Source organism: Corythoichthys intestinalis, chromosome 20 (assembly GCF_030265065.1).
Source record: "Corythoichthys intestinalis isolate RoL2023-P3 chromosome 20, ASM3026506v1, whole genome shotgun sequence".
Lineage (NCBI taxonomy): Eukaryota > Metazoa > Chordata > Actinopteri > Syngnathiformes > Syngnathidae > Corythoichthys > Corythoichthys intestinalis.
In genome coordinates, this window is record NC_080414.1 from 18,326,329 (window position 1) to 18,345,691 (window position 19,363).

The following is a 19,363-nucleotide window of genomic DNA, read 5'->3' on the forward strand; positions in this document are numbered from 1 at the left end:
CATGCTACTAAATAAGCACACTTTGGTAGATATAAATTCATTTTTATTGAATACAAAAACGCTACAAATCCTGTTTAATCTAATCGTATATTTTGGTTGGGGTAACCAATGGAAAAACTTTACGTTAATGCAAATATTGCATTTTAAAAATAATAAAACATGGTGATCTAACTATTTTGTCCACTGGATGGCAGCAAAAACGTTAAATTATACTAGAAAAGCTAACTAAAAATCTAAACTCGAAATTCACATTTTAATGCCTTGAAATTGTACTCATTAGTTTCTCTTGGATGCTCTTCCAATCACATTTCTTTCTCTGCCATGTCAATCATGTCTACCCAGAGAGGGCCAAAATCTGATTTTCTCGTTGCTTTAACCTCAAAGGCATGTTTATGTGTTATGTGCATTTGTGTTTTATGTTCTTTGATATCTACACTTTCATGTAGTTTGACGTGTTCCGTGTTTTATGACGTCATCAATTTCCAGCTAACTTGACAGAGACCTCGCTGTCACTGGGTTTTGTTTGACAAAACAGTGAATACATAGGATAAACACATTCGTGGCAACTACCCTCAATAAAATTAATTGTGTGGTTGTTGTGAACCCCCTAGAGAGGCCCCGCAAGCCCCTACATAGCCAAATTCTGGGTCACTGGCGCCCGCGTGAAAGAGCCATTCTACTATCCCAAGTGACAGGAGTACTTGTCCGCTTCCTCAAAATTTCCACCAATCACACGACTCCTCTCGTAACACTTTTAGCCAATCAAAAGTGAGCCTCTCCTCGATTCTGACCAATCACAGGTGAGGCCGCCCACGAAGGGGGTTGGGCGCGAGAATCGGCGGGATGGAGAAACATCACCCCGTCGAACGAAGAGAGACAAGCATTTTCCTACAGCAAGTAACGAAAGCAAAATTTATCATGTTTTTAGCCTTTTAGTTCATATTTAAAGTGTTATGAGTGATTTTGTTACTACACGAGGACGACGTTAGTTCTTCGAAGGGATGTTACAGCCTTTGCACTTGCTTTTCTTTTCTTTTTTAGCAGAGCGAAAGTAATAATGACGACTTAATTAGCAGGATGGCTAGCAGAATAATGCAAATCAGAGGCCAGTTCCCACGGACGATTCTGTGGATATACGTCCACTTTCTTGGCATTTGAGTGTATTGAGGAATAAAAACACGCAGAAGAGGTCCGCGCTTCCCTGCGGTTGTCATGGACAACGCGAAGTCGTCACGCAGGTGGGTGCACTGACGTAAATTGAGATCACTGTCTTGGTACGTCACTTATGTCGATTGAGGACGATCATATGCAAATAAATGTTTTATTAGAGTATTTTAGCAAGAAGATTTGTAAATAACATGTATGTTATTGATTCAAATTTTAATTATGAACGCATATACATGCACCTGCTTGTTATCCTTAAGGGAAAAACTCGTGTAACGTTATAAGTATAATGTAACACAATAACTTTCGCTTTAAATATGCATAAATTGTAATTTTGACAAATATGTCTAAGACAAATGTATTTTTTCTGAATGAAATATATATATTTTTTTCATGTAATAAATATATTAATTACGTGTTAGAGTAATAACGCAACTTGATTTTTGTGTGTGAAGTCAGAATAGGGACACGATGAATCGATTAATTGGCAGTTCAGTTAAATGGTTAGCAAATTAATGCAATCATTTAGTGATGTTGTTGGCCTAAAAATGGTCAAAATTCTGTTTTTTTTTTTTTTTTTTTTTTTTTTTTTTTTGAGCCTCCTAATAGTAAATTTTCTCATTATTATTAGTTATTTACTTTTTTTTTCTTTCTCATTTTTTACATTAAAACAACAAAAAATGTGTGGGCGGCTTAATAGGTAAATTTCAAAAGTCCTTAGTTGTTGGAGTAAATTATTCTTGACCTAAAAATACATCTATTTTCTTGAATATTAAATATTCACTTATTATTATTATTATTATTATTATTTTATCTTTTCTATTTACCTAAAAAAACAACAAAGGAAAGAACAGTAAATACAGTGCTGCTCAAAAGTTTGTGAACCCCCTCAACATTTTGGAATTTTCTATTATTTCAACCTGATTTCCTAATCAATCAATTCAGTAGTTTTTTTTTGTTTTTTTAACAGTTGTGTTGTCGAGACTAAATTAAAAAGAGTTTTCATCAACTGATGTAGGTGCAAAATTGAACTGTTTGGTCACAACCAAAACCGCCATGTCTGGCGAAAAGTCAACACTGCATACCACCAAAAGAACCTTCTCCCAACAGTGAAGCATGGAGGTGGGAATGTCAAGATCTGGGCTTGCTTTTCATCCTCAGGACCTGGACAACTCCACATAGTCCAGGGAATCATGAATTCTGAGGAATATTGTCAAATCCTAGAACATAACCTGACGCCATCTGTTTTGAAGTTAAAGCTTGGCAGAAGGTGGATCATGCAACATGATAATGATCCAAAGCATTCCAGCAATACAACCAAGGAATGGCTGAAAAAGAAGAAGATTCGTGTTCTGGACTGGCCCAGTCAAAGTCCTGACCTAAATCCCATTGAAATGCTGTGGCGGGACCTGAAGCGAGCAGTTCATGCCAGACGCCCATCAAACCTCTCTCAACTGACCGCGTTCTGCAAGGAAGAATGGGCAAAAATCCCCCAAAGTAGATGTGAGAGGCTGATTAGTCACTACAGAAACCGTTTGGTTGAGGTAATCTCTGCAAAAGGAGGCGCAATATCCTATTAACTGAAGGGGTTCACATACTTTTGCACACATGATATCTGAGTTTTTCTGAAATCAACCACTTTTGTTAAATAAAGAATGACAATATAACTATTTCTTTTGTTTCAGTCCATTATTTGGAATGTCAGTATTGTGGATTTGGGTATAACTTAACATTTAATAAGGTTATTTTAGGTTTTTTTACAAAAAATCTGACCATCGCTGTGGGGTTCACAAACTTTCGAGCAGCACTGTATATATATATGTATATATTTTAAATTTTGGGGGGGACAAAGGAAAAATTCATTTGTCGTCAGGAATTTGTCATTTTAAGTGATAGTCTTAAAAATTACACTTCGCACCATCATAAGTTATGATGCTTTTAATGTTTGACTGCCAATGACGTTGATAGACGTCCGATCAATAAAATGACTTCATTCAGACTTCTGTGAATTTAAATGAGTTGTCACTAGTATCTGGCAGCAAGTCAACCTTAGATTCGATTATTCTGTGAGTTAATATTTGAACACAATTGGGGATTTGTCACACCCCAACTTACCTCTGGAGGTGAAAGAGCCCGTTGATAGCTCAGGAGAGCCCTCACCCTTCCTGTTTCTACTTATGGTGTTGACAGAAGCAGTTCCTGCCAACATCCAAGTGACTTACTAAGAGTTTCCACACTGATGGAGCTCTGGAGGCAACACAGTTTCCCTCCAAAAATATTGGATGAAAAATACACAAGCATTAGGTAAATGTACAACTATTTGGAAAAAATCGGTTCAAATGGACGTCTATTGCCGTCGATGGCCCGTGAATGAGTTAATAACACAATTTACAATAGGCAACAAATCTTGTCAACTACATTACACCATCTTTGTTCTTTTAAGTGATATACATAAAAGAAGAAGGCAGAGTCTCCTTTCATCATGGATCAAAGATGCACACTATGTAAAGCTAATGAATGAATGTTACCATCATACATGTTCATTTTGAGTCAATCGGCAACATGTTTGCTTGCAGCCACAACGAGGACGACGCCGACACTACAGAGAGGAGCAAAGAAAAGAAGTTTTTTTGCAAAATTAAGTGGTCCCGCGACGAGGTAACGTTTCGATATTTAAGTTTGACTGCTTTACTTGAGAAGAATTGGGCCAAATTTTTCTTTTGGTTTTTCACCCAAGGACGAAAAGCTGAAAAAGCTCGTGGAGCAACATGGCACAGATGCCTGGAAAGTTATCGCCAACTTTTTTCCTGTACGTGCATCGTTGCGCTATGCTAGATGGGAGAAAGATGAGTGGTGGATGAGTGTATTGAGGTGTTTTTTTTTACACGTCAGGGGAGGACAGATGGTCAGTGTCAGCACCGCTGGCAGAAGGTACTCAACCCCGAGCTGGTGAAAGGGCCGTGGACAAGGGAGGAGGATCAGAAGGTAAGAAGATACGGGAGACAGAAGGTAGAGCAAGCGACATTTTTATATACCGCCAAAATGAAAACGGTCTTGGCTTTGGCCAGGGGCGCCAGATTCAAATTCTCCACTTACATCATTGCTAGTAAAAACAACATACAAGTGCTTGCTTTTAGTGCTTTTCCTGTAGGGAGGGAATGCAAAACCCATTTATGAATGAATAATGCAGTGTAAAGTAGGGCTGCCACAGACGATTCTTTTAATAGTTGACTTATCAGAGATTATTTTTGATATGAGTCAATCAGCTTTACTGTATATATTCTATATATTTTTTCTGAACACTGGAATCCTTTGTTTAGGTGATCGACCTGGTGCACAAGTACGGCCCCAAACGCTGGTCAGTGATTGCCAAGCACCTCCAGGGCCGCATTGGCAAGCAGTGCCGCGAACGCTGGCACAATCACCTCAATCCGGAGGTGAAGAAATCATCGTGGACGCAGGAAGAGGACCGCATCATTTACGAGGCCCACAAGCGGCTGGGCAACCGCTGGGCCGAGATCTCCAAATTACTGCCTGGGAGGTAAAATGCCCTGCTAACATACAAACATGTGAAATTGTGTACAGAAAATGTGTATTTTGACTCAGGACGGACAACTCCATTAAGAACCACTGGAACTCGACAATGAGGAGAAAAGTGGAACATGAGGGCTACCTGCAGGACACCGCCGCAAAAACGTGCGCGTCGACCCACGGAGGGGCCGGCAAGAGACGCCAGCACTCGCCGCGTCAACCTTTGACACCTCTTGAGGCACCGTGCTGCGAACAGAGCCCCCAATCAGCCGCGGCACCACCCGACCATGTCCGCCTCCACTCTTAATTTCATGTTGATTGCACTTCCTTTCACTTTTAATGACTGGTACATTTTTTTCTGTTTTTCTAGATGCTAGACTACCATTCTGATCCGATAGAACGCCAGCTGATGGACTCTTCAGGTTTTATTTTGGTGAGTTTCAACCATTTAAACTGTCTTCACTGTATTTTTTGGACTAGACTGTGTACTTAAAATCCATAAAATTGACTGTGTTTTGCATAAATTATGGTTGTGCTTAATGTCTTTGAAACAATTCAGTGACCTGCCAGGCTTATAAAGCACTGGAGGAAACCTTGAAATAAAGTAATAAAACAATAGTAACAATATTAAAAGATAAAGAACAAATGACAAATGTGGTGCACTGATCCACTAATGCACCTTACGATAATGAAAAATATACTCGTTCATTAATGGCACACGTTCTAGTCTGAATAATACTAAATTTTTGTACTTTCCTTTGTTGATTCTTGTGAAAACTAAAGCTGCAGACTCCAATTTCCTGTGATTTCTTTTTGGCCTCCTTTCCCATGTCATTTTTTTGCCGTAAATCTGTTTTGGTGTTGTCCTCTTCTATCCTTGCTAACTCCGTCCTTCTTTAACATCCGCCTCCTGCCACACCCGTGACAGCCAACCTGCCCCGATGATCCCGACAGAGAGAAAAGAATAAAGGAGCTCAAGATGCTGCTTATGTCAGCCGAGAGCGAAGTCCTGCGCAGAGTCCCATGTGTAAGCGTAGCACACTTCCCAGCACCTGTTGGGTGTTAGCTGGTAGCTTGCCTGACTGCCTTTGTATGTGCGTGACATACATACGTTGCAAAAAAAGTAAAAAAAAAAAAAATTCAATTACAAATGATTTTTTGCAGTGTATCTATGCAAAAACAAGAATGGTGCACTTCTTTTTTCTTGCTGTAGTGCACAGGTGTCAAACTTGTCGGCAGATATGACCCGCCATGTCATTTTGTGTATTTTTATTTATTTATTTATTTATTTATTTTTTGCTCAATCTTTGTAGTCCTCAATAAGAGATCAAGGACTGCAGACATGAGAGAATACTAGAATATTTAAGTTTTTTCCTTTTTCGTACTAAAAAATATAAAATAAAATGATATTTATTGTTCTTCCCCTTTTTTGAATGTATGTAAATAAATGTAAATTTAAATAAGAAAAAATAAAAATACAAAATAAATGTTGGACTTGAATATTTACTGTATTTTCATTTAATTGCCATATTTTTCAGACTATAAGTTGCATTTTTTTTTCATAATCATGTTATTTATGCTATAGGTATCTGAATAACTGAATAGCTATGTTTGGTGTGATCCTGCCTTACGTTCCATGTTGATGCCTTTCTCTCTGTTTGAAGACCGGTATCCTCAGGGGTGAGGTTAACTGGCAACACCTGTGGCTCATTCGAAGAGCCTTTTTAAGCGCAGGCCAAACAAACGCACACCAGTTGCCAAAAGATTCCAGCACAAGGACTTAGAAGTCTCACTCCTGAGAAGCCCATGCTTCCCGAATACACCTTTTGTAGCTCGTTTTTCCCCTTTAGGTTGACTTTTTGTTTGACACTTTGTTTTTTTTAATTAAAAAGGTACCGCCTCTGCAATTGGGTCCACGGCATTTCCTGATAGTCTTACAACATACAGTGGTATGAAAAAGTATGGAATCTATGTAAAGTATGGAAGTATGGAAAAAGTTGGAATTTCTGACATTTCTGCAGAAAATCACCATCAAATGTCAGCTGATCTTTGTCAAAATCACACAGATGAAAAAACTGTCTGCTTTAACTAAAACCACCCAAACATTAATAGATTTTCATATTTTAATGAGGATAGTATGCAAACAATGACAGACGGGGAAAATAAGTTTTATGTTGCCCTCCCTTTGGCAGCAATAACTTCATCCAGACTGATGTAACTTCCTGTACATCAGTCTGGCACTTCGATCAGGTATAATCTTGGCCCATTCTTCTCTACAAAACTAATGTACTTCAGTCAGATTCCTGGAATGTCTGGCATGAATCGCTGTCTTTGAGCTCCACCGCATCTCAATGGGGTTCAAGTCTGGACTTTGACTTGGCCACTCCAGAACATGTATTTTGTTCTTCTGAAACCATTCTGAAGTTGATTTACTTCTGTGGTTTGGATCATTTTCTTGTTACAGCATCTTACCTGGTGTTTTTGTTTTATAGTGGGCAGGGCAGCTTTAAACCACTCATCAGTGATTGGGCACACACCTTACTCACCGACTAAAAATGTTAAGTAAAAATTGGTTTCAATTGCTCTTTAAGTCTCCTTAGGCTGAGGGTTCACTTCCTTATTTTTGCCCGTTCTGTCGTTGTTTGCATGCTATCCTCATTGAAATATGAAAACCTATAAATGTTTGGGTGGCTTTAGTTAAAGCAGACACTGTATTTTCATCCGTGTGATTTTGACAAAGATCAGATCACATTTGATGGTGATTTTATGCAGAAATGTGAGAAATTCCAAAAGGGTCAGATACTTTTTCATACCACTGTATGTTACGTCAACATACCAAGCACATTCTCAGTTCGTTGTTTATGTTTATGTAACGTTAGCAGTAGGGCTGCAGCTATCGATTATTTTAGTAGTCGATTAATCGATGAACTAGTTAGTTCGAATAATCGAGTAATCGGATAAGGAACAGGTATTAACAGGTATTAAAATACCCGAGCTTACCCACAAACGTTAAAAATAAATAAATAAAATAAGGATTTATGTACAACAAAAGAACAATGGGATAACTTAAACAGCAAAAGTCTGCTAGCTTAAATGCTATAAAAACGGCAATTTAATTAAAAAAACAAAAAAAATTGTTACAATGCTCTTAACAAATGGTTCGGACACATATTCCCACAGAAAATGGCTAAATATACCTGTAAACTTAATTACGAATGCATTAGAAAACATTAGCTCAAACAAAAACTTAGCTTATGTTGGTCTTAACATGGACCAGCTGGATTCAGCCACGTGAAATGAGGCAGACTAGAGGGCAGTGTAGCCACCCAAATCAATAAAACTCAATGCAAACACTTTCAAAATAAACCTTTACAACCCCACTCTAATTAAACGAATACTCGAGGCAGCAAAATTGATTCGAATATTTTTTTCTAATTGAATACTCGAGTTAATCGATTAATCGTTGCAGCACTAGTTAGCAATAAACACATGGGAAAAACACCTAACTTTTAAGTAATGTGTGTTACGGGCAAAATGACATTTTTAGGTAGGAAATAAGATTTCTTTTTATAAGATCTAGAAGCGTTTTTGAGTGAAAGCCGTGAATTTGTTTTTTTTTTTTCTAGTCATCTGAGATGCAATTGTTGGTCTTTTTCAAGCCTTTTTACAATGTATATGGAAAACGAAGACATTGTCTGAAATTTGTTCAATATTAGGCGAAATGTCTCATTTTTTCGTGTATATTTATAATTGCTCTTTACCTAAAAAAAAATATATGTTCTATCCAATTACTCGATAGAATTTTCAGTCGAATACTCGATTACTAAAATATTCGATAGCTGCAGCCCTAGTTAGCATAGCGTATACTCATTCAGCCAGTTATTCTCTATTCAATTTTTATTTTAAATTGCCTTTTAAGATGTCATATCTGTTCTTAGTGTTGGATTTTATCAAATAAATTTCCCTCAAAAATGCAACTTATACTCCGGTGCGACTAATACGTTTTTTTTCCTCTTCATTGCGCATTTTTTGGCTAGTGCGACAGATACTCATATGTGACTTATAGTCCGAAAAATACGGTAATTAAAACATTTTGAAAATAATACATTTAAACAAAAATCATGGATACTGTTTTTCTCCTTTTTTGATAAAAAAATAAATTATAAATGAAATGAAAAATATACAGTAGAAGAAAATATTTTTCTGAGGAGTCATTTTATCGGCGATTTTTTTGTCGATTAACTGTGGCAGTCCTAGTTGTGGCCTGTTACAAAGATGAGTTTGGCACCCCTGCTCTAGTGTTTCTCTAGTTGCTAGTTTCCCATCTCGCTTCTCATCTGGACTGGCCTGAAGCTGCAATCACTCCATCGCCATCATTTAGGACCCCTCGCCATCTCAAGCTCGCTCATTCTTACAACTCACGGTCTATTCCCAGAGCTCGCAGCCGTACGTGAACTGGTCGAATGGCAGGAGCGGCCAGGAGGTGCGGGTCAATGTGACGTCCTGGTCAGAGCCGGAGAATCCGCAGGGAGGCCCCAGCCAGCTGAGCGCAGTCCCTGGCGTGTTTGTAGCTTTAGAGCCCAGCATGATGCTCACTACCCTGCAAAGCATACGTGACTTCACGGAGTCCATGGAGATGTTAGACTCGGTAAAGAATGAAAATACTTTTTTGGTTCAGGTAATTTTTTTTGTTTCAGTGCACTGAAAAATTCAAGAAAAAACTACCAAACCCATCCATGTTTGTATTTGGTGAATAAATGAGACAATTAATGCACAAATATGAAAAGGATTACCAATTTTAAAGCAAAATAAAATACATCAGAGGACAATTATTTTGATACAAATGGAAAAATAGTTGATAAATATACAGGGTGGGGCAGGGCAACTTGCTAATTTAAATTTGGTGCCCTGAAGTGATGGTTGCTCTGCGGATGGTAGGGATTGACTTATTTGAGAGGGTGGGGGTTAAAGTTTGGTTTAACGGGCGTTATTTATTTTGTGTTTATTTTTCAGGAACCCCAGTGAGCATCATGGAGTGGACAAAGCTGGAACCCGCTTTCGCTGTTGAGGCATTCTTTTTTTTCAAGTGGTCGCTCAGTCAACGCAACTTGCATTCAGTAGACATTTCAATATTGCCCTCCGTTCCACACCTATCTGGTTCAGCGTTGGCTGGAAACACTCATTGATCATATTTACATAACAGTCAGATGTCACCTATACTGCCTGTTTGTTTTCTTCCAAAAAAAAAAAACATGGGCCAGTTATGCCAGCTCGCAATAGTGCATACCAAACAGTTAAACGTAGTAGGTGTAGAGGAAGTCAATGAAGTTCTCTGGAGTTTTCAGGACTCCAATAGCGCGTGTTTTGCTTATTTACAGATCCCGAAAGATGGAAGTTAGCATCATCACTGAAGAAAATAAGTGTGTCGACAGGCAAGCCCAAAATCGCCTCACATCCATTTTCACGAGCAATAAAATCGCATGGATTAAGTTGCACCATCGCTAATTTGTAGGGATAATTCAATTCTTCATGGAAGATTCGTCTCAGAGAACGAGCAGACAACCCAAGAGCAGATGCGTGTTTGCGGGCAGACCGCCGGGGAGATCCAAAACAGATTGTCTCACCGCGTCAATGTCACATCAGCCGTTTCCCTGAAGTTGTTTACTCTTAAACAATTGACGGCAGGCCAGGAACACGACAACGGAGGGCAATATTGAAATGTCTACGGAATGCAAGTTGCGTTGCGACGATTGAGCGACCACTTGAAAAAAATGCCTCAACGTCGTCCACTCCATGATGCTCATTGGGGTTCCTGAAAAATAAACACAAACTAAATACCGCACAATAAGAACCAAACTTTAAGCCCCACCCTCTCAAATAAGTCCGTCCCTAACATCCTCAGAGCAACCGTCGCTTCAGGGTGCCAAATTTAAATAAGCAAGTTGCTCTGCCCCACCCTGTAGCTGTCAATAATACAATTATATTAATTTGGCAAATGCTAAAATGTGAGAATAGATCTACTCAAATATTAGACAAAATGTTGAAAAATGTTACATTTCACAATACAAACTTAGCGGGAAAAATACAGAAATATTACGAAAGAGAAATATTCGAGAAAATGTTACAAAATGCCAAAACAATACCTTGAAAATAATTCACAATAGTACATAAAATATGTTAAAATAAAAATGCTGAAGTAAGAAACAAAATGTTCAAAACTTTTTTTTTTTTGGGAACTTTTTTTTTATGTTCAAAACTTTTAACAGAAAAACAAACAGCTGGAGGTTTTACAAAATATTGAGAAAATGGGGGGAAAAAATGTATTTTTAAATGTTAGTGGTAGTATATAAATGAATATTATTTATTGTTTAAACTATTTTAAAAAAATATGTATGTATATATATTGTAATGTACAGAAAAATGCAACTATGAGTAAAAAATATTAGAAAAAAATACCAAACAAAAATTTTATATGGCAAAAATATACCAAAGGAACGTATTCAACATTGACATACGATGGGTTTTGCCTCACAGGACCCCTCAGCATGGAGCGACGTGGCCAGTGTCGACCTCGCTGAGACGGCGGCGGCTCTCTACCATGACCAGGCCACCTTCGTCTCTCTCCTTCACGAGACGAGTGCTGCCTCTTCCAAAATGTCCACCTCCAGGAAGCGCAAGAGAGAATTGAGCGAACCGTCGCCTTTGCGTGATAGGACCTACTCTTCGTTTTTGGAAAACGTTTCCAACACGCCCAAGGGAACCCCCACCAAATTGCTACCGTTCACGCCGTCACAGGTAAACCGCATTGCTCGATATTCTCGTCATCCATTAAGTCTGTAACAGCAATTTTGACATTCCTTATCTTGTAGTTCTATAATAAATCAACCTCAGAGCATCTGAATTTGGACTTCCCAGCGCTCACCTCCACGCCTGTGTGCGGACAAAAGTGTCTCCTCGCCACACCCACGCACCAGAAAGAAAATGATGGGTAGGTTTTCTACTACATGAATGGTGTACCATGCGACAAGAGCTGCCACAAACCATTGATTTGATCATCGATTCATCACCGATTATTTTGGCAATTAGTCCGCTAATCAGCTGAGATGTAAATCACGTCAAAAGCAGATGATTGTAAGTATCACATTTTGATTTATTACGAGTTTTTCCAGTCAAAAATGTCTCTGACGGTTAATTGACTCCCAAAAAAGCCAAAACAAACAGACTGAGAGTTTCTTTCCAAGAGCTGTCACTGTACTCAACTCAATTTTGCACTGCTAATGCCACAACATTGTCACATGCTGCTCACTAGTTAATATGTTCTCAGACATCTGCTCAATCTGGGTACTGCATATGCAATATTTGCACAGTCAAATTATAGCATTTTTGCACTTTTAAATCAATATTTATACACAAACTGTCATTTGTATCATTGCACATCAAGCCAACCATCTTCCTCGTCTGAGTACTGTAAATTATCATATACAAACTGTTATATTACTACTACATCACCACTTGCTGCTCTTCACCTATTTACTTTATTCCCACCCTGTGTACACTAAGGGTGTGACAAAAAATCGAAATGTTGATATATCGTGATGTATCCTAAAAGGTTATTGATATACTCATGCCAAGAAAATACATGTTGTTTTCAAAAGGAGTTACCGTTTACAAAAAAGGAACCAACAAGTCCCAAAATCTTCTACTAGAATAGTATAGGACTGCAGCTATCGATTATTTTAGAAGTCGATTAATCTATCAACTAGTTAGTTCGAATAATTGATTAATTGGATTAAGAACATGTAATGCGTTGCAGAATACATTTTAGGAAATGTAAAAAAAAAGCCTTGCTAAGATTGCTCTTTCAAAAGAGCATTAAACGCGATTACAAAATAAAATTCCTTAGTGTTTGTTCAAACGATGCAGAATTGCACTTTCATTTAAAAATAAATTAAAATACCTGAACTTAGCCTCAAACGATATTAAAAAAATAAATAAATGAGGATCTAAATACAACAAAAGAACAATTGCCGGACTTGCATAGGATAAGTCCGCTAGCTTAAATGCTGTAATATGCTTTTTTTGCAATGGTCTTAACAAATCGTTCAAACACATATTTCCACAAGAAACGGATAAATACCTATAAACTAAATTACTAATGCTTAAAAAACATATTAGCTCAAACAAAAACTTACCTAATTTTGGTCTAAACAGGGAACAGCTGGATTCAGCAATGTTAGACACGTTATGGCATTGTCACTGTTGCCAGTTGCCACTAGACGGCAATGTATCAACCAAATCAATAAAACTAAATGCAAACACTTTCAAAACAAACCATCACAACGCCCATGCTTCGAATACTCGAAGCAGCAAAATTTGATTCAAAGCTTTTTTCTAATCGAATTACTCAAGTTAATCGATTAATCGTTGCAGCACTAGAATAGTATCTTTGTTCACTCAATGGCCGCCATTGACGGCGCGAGACACCCAATCCATTTAGGAGCCGTTTACATGGTGACGCTGCAACAACAAGACGCAACGATTGTGTTCCGGATTGGCCTCGCCTTTATAAGGTGACGGCGAAAACGGAAGGCGAAGACACAAACGTTTGATTCCGGCCTCCAAAGTGGAACGATTCCATTGCGGGGAATGCCCCGCAACCATATGAATGGAACACTCTCGCTCCGATGACGTCAGCACTCGCACACGTCACTTTGGGCATGCGCAGTCGCTGCTAGTAAACATTCAAAACAGCAAACATGGTGGAACGTTGGCTTTAATGTACTGTTTTTATAATATTTTTAATTTAAATGTATTTTATGTTAGCATTTTTGTGCCTTTTGAAGCAAAAGAAAAAGCCCAGTGGGCGCTTTCGGGCTGAGGTGGTTTTGGCAAATAAGTACATCAATGGCTGTTGCCTTGTAAAACTGCACTGCCCGCTAGGTCCTGGCATGAATACTACATCGTTTTCGCGCGAATTTGCGACATCGTTCGAATGGAGACAGAACCAGGACGGAACCATGTAGATGCAAACATGAAATTTTTCGTATTCTTGGAGCGTCACAATATAAATGGCCCCTTAGCCTGGGGCGAATGAACGTTCGCTCATTCGAAACCATAGCATTCACACCCAGTCTTTCTGATTTTTGGGGCATTTACAGGTCCTTTATGTTCATTTTAGGGCATTTACAGGTCATTTCCTGTTGAGTTTGAGTCACTGCCTATTTATTTGTGGAAATTTCCGGGTGACTTCCTGTTCTGTAATCCAAAATCAAGAGGAAGTGACTCCCTAATTGCCCCAAAATCAACAGGAAGTGACAAAATCAAAAGCTAATGACCTGAAATTCCCCAAAATTAAACTCATTGTTTACCATCGACCGCTATAGACGTCCAATCTGTTTGAAGTGGGAGGAATGGCAGTCAAAGAACAAATGTATATTCCCGGCCATCCTCCTATTTCAAAGGAATTGGACATCTACTAGTGATAAACTCAATTCAATTCACAGCAGAAGAATGAGAAGAGCTTGTTTTTCTGTTGTTTACTTGTAGGAATTGGACATCTACTAGTGATAAACTCAATTCAATTCACAGCAGAAGAATGAGAAGAGCTTGTTTTTCTGTTGTTTACTTGTAAAGCAAAACATCGTATGATGACCTATGTATCGTTAATCGTTATATTGCCATATTGTGAGATCATTGTTGTCTTGAGCCTTGTATCGCAAATTGCAATGACAATAAAGGCTCTCTATTCAATTTCTATTCTAAAATAGCTGCTGATTCATTTGACTATTGATTAGCTGTCGATCAATTTTGGCAGTCCTACATGCAACCCAAATGTACTTGTATATAAATATATGTAGGGGCTCGATTAATCCATCAACTAGTTAGTTCAACTAATCGAGTAATCAGGTTAGGAACATTTCATGTGTTGCAGAATAAATTTTAGGAGATGTAAAACAAAGGCTTGCTAAGATTGCACTTTCAAAAGAGCAATAAATGCGAATCCAAAATAAAATTCTCAAACGGTTCTTTAAACAATGCAGAATTGCACTTTCATTTAAAAATACATTAAAATACTTATAAAATAAATGAGGATCTGAGTACAACAAAAGAACAACTGGCTAACTTGCATGGCAAAAGTCCGCTAGATTAAATGCTACAAATTGCTAACAATTTTTTACAATACTCTTAAGAAACCGTTCACGTTCAAACACATATTCCCACAAAAACGACTAAATATAAACTAAATTATGAACGTATTAAAAAAACATATTAGCTCAAACAAAACTTACAACCTTATGTTGGTCTTAACAGGGAGCGGCTGGATCCAGCCATGTGAAACGAGTTATTTCATATTGACTGTTGCCACTTGAGGGCAGTTTATCCACCCAATTCAATACAAGTAAATGCAAACACTTTCAAAACGACCCATTACAACACTACTCCTGATTAAACAAATACTCGAAGCAGCTAAATTAGATTGAAAGCTTTTTTTCTAGTCAATTTACTCGAATAATCATTGTAGCACTAACTATAAACTGAAAATTTTCAGTTCCAGAACACCCAAGTTACGCAAAATGGTCACAATTCCAACACCGAGGACACCGACACCCTTCAAAAATGCTTTGGCAGCTCAGGAGAAAATGCACGGCCCGCTAAAGATGGAGGTAAGAGTGTTGAAAAACTTGATTGTTCCCAGAATTAATTGATGGATATTTGTGTGTTGTTCCAGCCGCAGCCTTTGGCCTTCCTTGAAGAAGATATTCGCGAAGTTCTGAAACAGGAAACCGGTGCAGACATTTTTAACAGAACCACGGCGGTGCAGCCTGACTACAGAGCTTGGAAGGAAAATGTAAGGACCGCACGTGCGATCCTCAACCAGCCCAACTCAGTTTTTTTAACCATTTTTTTGTGTGTTTCTTATGCAGATGGACGGTCCAGCCAGAAAAGTACGCAAGTCTCTGGTTCTGGAACCCTGGGGGGAAGATGGTCTCTGCGTGGAACTGTTCCAAGATCAGCTCAATGATGCGCAGGTCAGTTTTGGTTGACATCACAAAATTATTTCAAAATGTTGCAGTGAGGAAAAAAGAATCACAGCATTGTTATTGTTGGTGTATTTGAATAAACAAAGCAAAGTAGTAGTAAAAAGTATCAAAAGCATTTGACGAAAATAAAAAGATATGTGGGAAAATGCGTGTATTAATTTATTAAAAAATATGTAAATAAAATACTTGACGAATACAATTTATGGATAACGAAAAATATCAGGACACAAAAATATTCGATACAATACAAATAAATATATTTTTTAAAAAAAACAAATATTAAAAATGTGACGATATCACAACATATATATTTTGAAAATATTTGATGAATTACCGAAAAACTGTTAAAATGTTGCAGGAAAAAACTACAAAAATATTATAAAAAACAAATACACAAATTAAAAAAACACATTAACATTAAAAATGTCACGCTATCAGAAAATATATATTTTTTTAAATACACAAATTACCCAAAAACGTAAAATATTGGAAGAAGAAACTACATTAATATTAACTAGGCCTGCAAGCAGGAAAGAGCCCTAGCAGTTTGGCACAACTCGGACGTCGCGCAACTCAGACGGCACGCAAGTCAGGGTAGTAGCAGATCGTCCCCCTCTCATCATCTCATGAGAACCTAACTTGCTCGCCTCTTTTTTGGGGGATTTTTTGGGACATTCACACCCATAGGAGAAAAAAACCCTATTGAAGAGGGTCCTACAAAAAAGGTGCTACTGAGCTGTGCAGCCACACCCTTATTCAAAACCAAAATGAATCTTCTAATTGGACCAATTCGACCAAGTGTCACGCTATTAGAAAATATACATTTTGTAAATAGACAAATTACCCAAAAACTTAAAATAATGGGAAAAAAACTACAATAATATTAATAATATTCTATAATATTAAATACAAATATGTAAAAAAAAATACAAATAACAAATATTAAAAGTATAGATTCTAAAAAGATTAATTATCTAAAAATTACCCAAAAAATGTAAATAACTCAATATTAAAATTTTTTTTAGAAAAATATTGAAATAAATACAATATTAATTAAAAATATGTAGAATTTAATATGAAATAAAAATTAACAATATGGAATTAGTTCAAAAAATATAGATTTTATATACATGCATACACACACACACACGTATATATGTATATGTGTGTATGTATTGTGTATGTATGTGTGTATATATTAGGGCTGTCAAAATTATCTCGTTAACGGGCAGTAATTAATTTTTTAAATTAATCACGTTAAAATATTTGACGCAATTAACGCACATGCCCCGCTCAAACAGATTAAAATGACAGCACAGTCATGTACACTTGTTACTTGTGTTTTTTGGAGTTTTGTCGCCCTCTGCTGGCGCTTGGGTGCAACTGATTTTATGACCATGAGAATTGTGTAATTATTGACATCAACAATGGTGACCTACTAGTTTACATTTTGATAGAAAATTTTACAAATTTTATTAAAACGAAAACATTAAGAGGGGTTTTAATATAAAATTTCTATAACTTGTACTAACATTTATCTTTTCAGAACTACAAGTCTTTCTATCCATGGATCGCTTTAACAGAATGTTAATGTTAATGCCATCTTGTTGATTTATTGTTATAATAAACAAATACAGTACTTATGTACAGTATGTTGAATTTATATATCTGTCTTGTGTCTTATCTTTCCATTCCAACAATAATTTACAGAAAAATATGGCATATTTTATAGATGGTTCGAATTGCGATTAATTACGATTAATCAATTTTTAAGCTGTGATTAACTCGATAAAAATTTTAATCGTTTGATAGCCCTAATATGTATATATGTATTTATATATGTATATATGTATAAATGTACCATGCCTCCTGCCTGTTGTCAGCTGGGATAGGCTCCAGCACCCCGCGACCCTCGTGAGGATAAGTGGTTCAGAAGGTGAATGAATGAATACTAAATTTAAAAAAGGTTTTTCATAATTTCCTGCCTTAACTGAAGTAAAGAACATATTTAAAAGGTGGAAAGGCGCTATTCAAGTGTAACACCATTTACCATTTATTGCTATTCTGCTCATTCAGGTTCCTGACGAGAGTATCATATCCAGTTCGACTGAGGAGGATAAGGAGACCCCTCCTCCTCCCGTGGCGATGGCGTCACATCCGCCTCGCCACTGCATGGGAAAGAAGCCCCTCAAGCCGGCCAAACAGGTGACTGACACTCAACCATACAGCGGAAAAGAATGGGACGCCGTCGTCTACGGCAAGACAGAGGACCAGCTGACCGTCACCGAGCAGGCCCGCCAGTACCTTGACCTGGCGCTCTCTGGCTCCGCCCCCAGGGCTCTTGTGCTCTAATGGCAGCCAATGAGTTTTTTAAAAGTCGTTTTTATACTTCTTATTGTTTAAACAGGGGTGTCAAACTCATTTAACTCATTTTGCTGCCATTGACGGCATGAGACGTTCGCCTCTCCCAGTCAAAACAGATTGGACGTCTCGTGTTGTCAATGCGCGGGAATGCTAGGGCTGCCATGATTAATCGACTGAGCGATTAGCAAATGAATCGGCATCCAGTGTGGTAGTCAGTAACCGATTTAGAGACGTTATTGACCTCGATTTATTACAAATCCTATTTTTGAGCTTATTAAAACAATTAATTTTGCATTTTTATTTTCCCTTTAAAAAAAAATATTTTACAGTATTTTGAAATGAAAGTTTGTTTTTTATTAAAAAAAGGAAAAACAAATATTGTCCTTTATATTTATTTATTTTTAACTTAATTTATTTACTAAAGGGGGAAAAACATTTTGGATTTAATTCAAAAATTAAAAGGAAATAATCGTAAATATTCTCTGGTTTTTTTGACTACAGAAATTTTACATCAATTTGATTTTAGTGAAAAAAATGAAGGTGATGCATGTGATGCACAACATAATAATCTGGCCCCCGGGCTAGAAGTTTGACACCCCTGGTTTAAGACGAGCACTTGTGATTGTTTTTAGTTTTTATTTTGTAGGTGGAAAAAATGAACGTCCGTCAGTCCGCAGCCGACTTGAATGTATTTCAATGGAACAGAAAGGGTACCTTAATGTTGACTTGTATTTATTAATATGATTAGATGTTAATATAAATCAGAGAAGCATGAATAGCCGTTCTAAAATACATTGTAAACAGCGCTTGCTGTTATTTATTAACTAATTTATTTATTGACAAGAGCGACTATGGAAATACTTTAAAATTGGTGACCTTTTCAAATCCAGCCAATCATCATTTAACTGTTTTTTAGCTGTTCCTAACCATATTTCTGACCTCTAATCATAGAGAAATTGCACTCTTTTTTATGGTTTTTAATTCTAGATTATTTCTTCTCGTTCATGAAGATGTAGAGTTTGTGTATTGGTGTGAATTTTTATTATCCTAATCAAACACTGACATGAGTTGCATATTTTACCATACGACTTAAAGCGTGTCGGACCCCCACTTCGGATTTAAAGCGACACTATTGGGGTCTTTTTGTTTTGTGTAATCTGGATGATCCCGTATTACAAGTGAGAATAAGAAGGGAATCCTGTCAGGGGGATCAAGTGGAAAGATTAAGAGAGGGTATGTGTATATATTGTTTTGTTAGGAAT

At 37.3% G+C, this 19,363-nt stretch overlaps 1 protein-coding gene across 1 annotated transcript; it reads left to right on the forward strand.

The window, feature by feature from the left end:
• The first annotated feature begins 886 nt into the window (after positions 1-886).
• mybl1 (v-myb avian myeloblastosis viral oncogene homolog-like 1) lies at positions 887-18,413 on the forward strand. Its single transcript, XM_057824593.1, has 15 exons — positions 887-1,238; positions 3,741-3,822; positions 3,902-3,973; positions 4,057-4,149; positions 4,485-4,705; positions 4,771-4,984; positions 5,066-5,128; positions 5,624-5,722; positions 9,131-9,343; positions 11,230-11,490; positions 11,565-11,683; positions 15,245-15,359; positions 15,425-15,544; positions 15,621-15,725; positions 17,814-18,413. The coding sequence occupies exons 1-15, from the start codon at positions 1,213-1,215 to the stop codon at positions 18,087-18,089; spliced, it is 2,079 nt and encodes a 692-aa protein (XP_057680576.1). The 5' UTR covers positions 887-1,212; the 3' UTR covers positions 18,090-18,413.
• Positions 18,414-19,363: the final 950 nt, after the last annotated feature.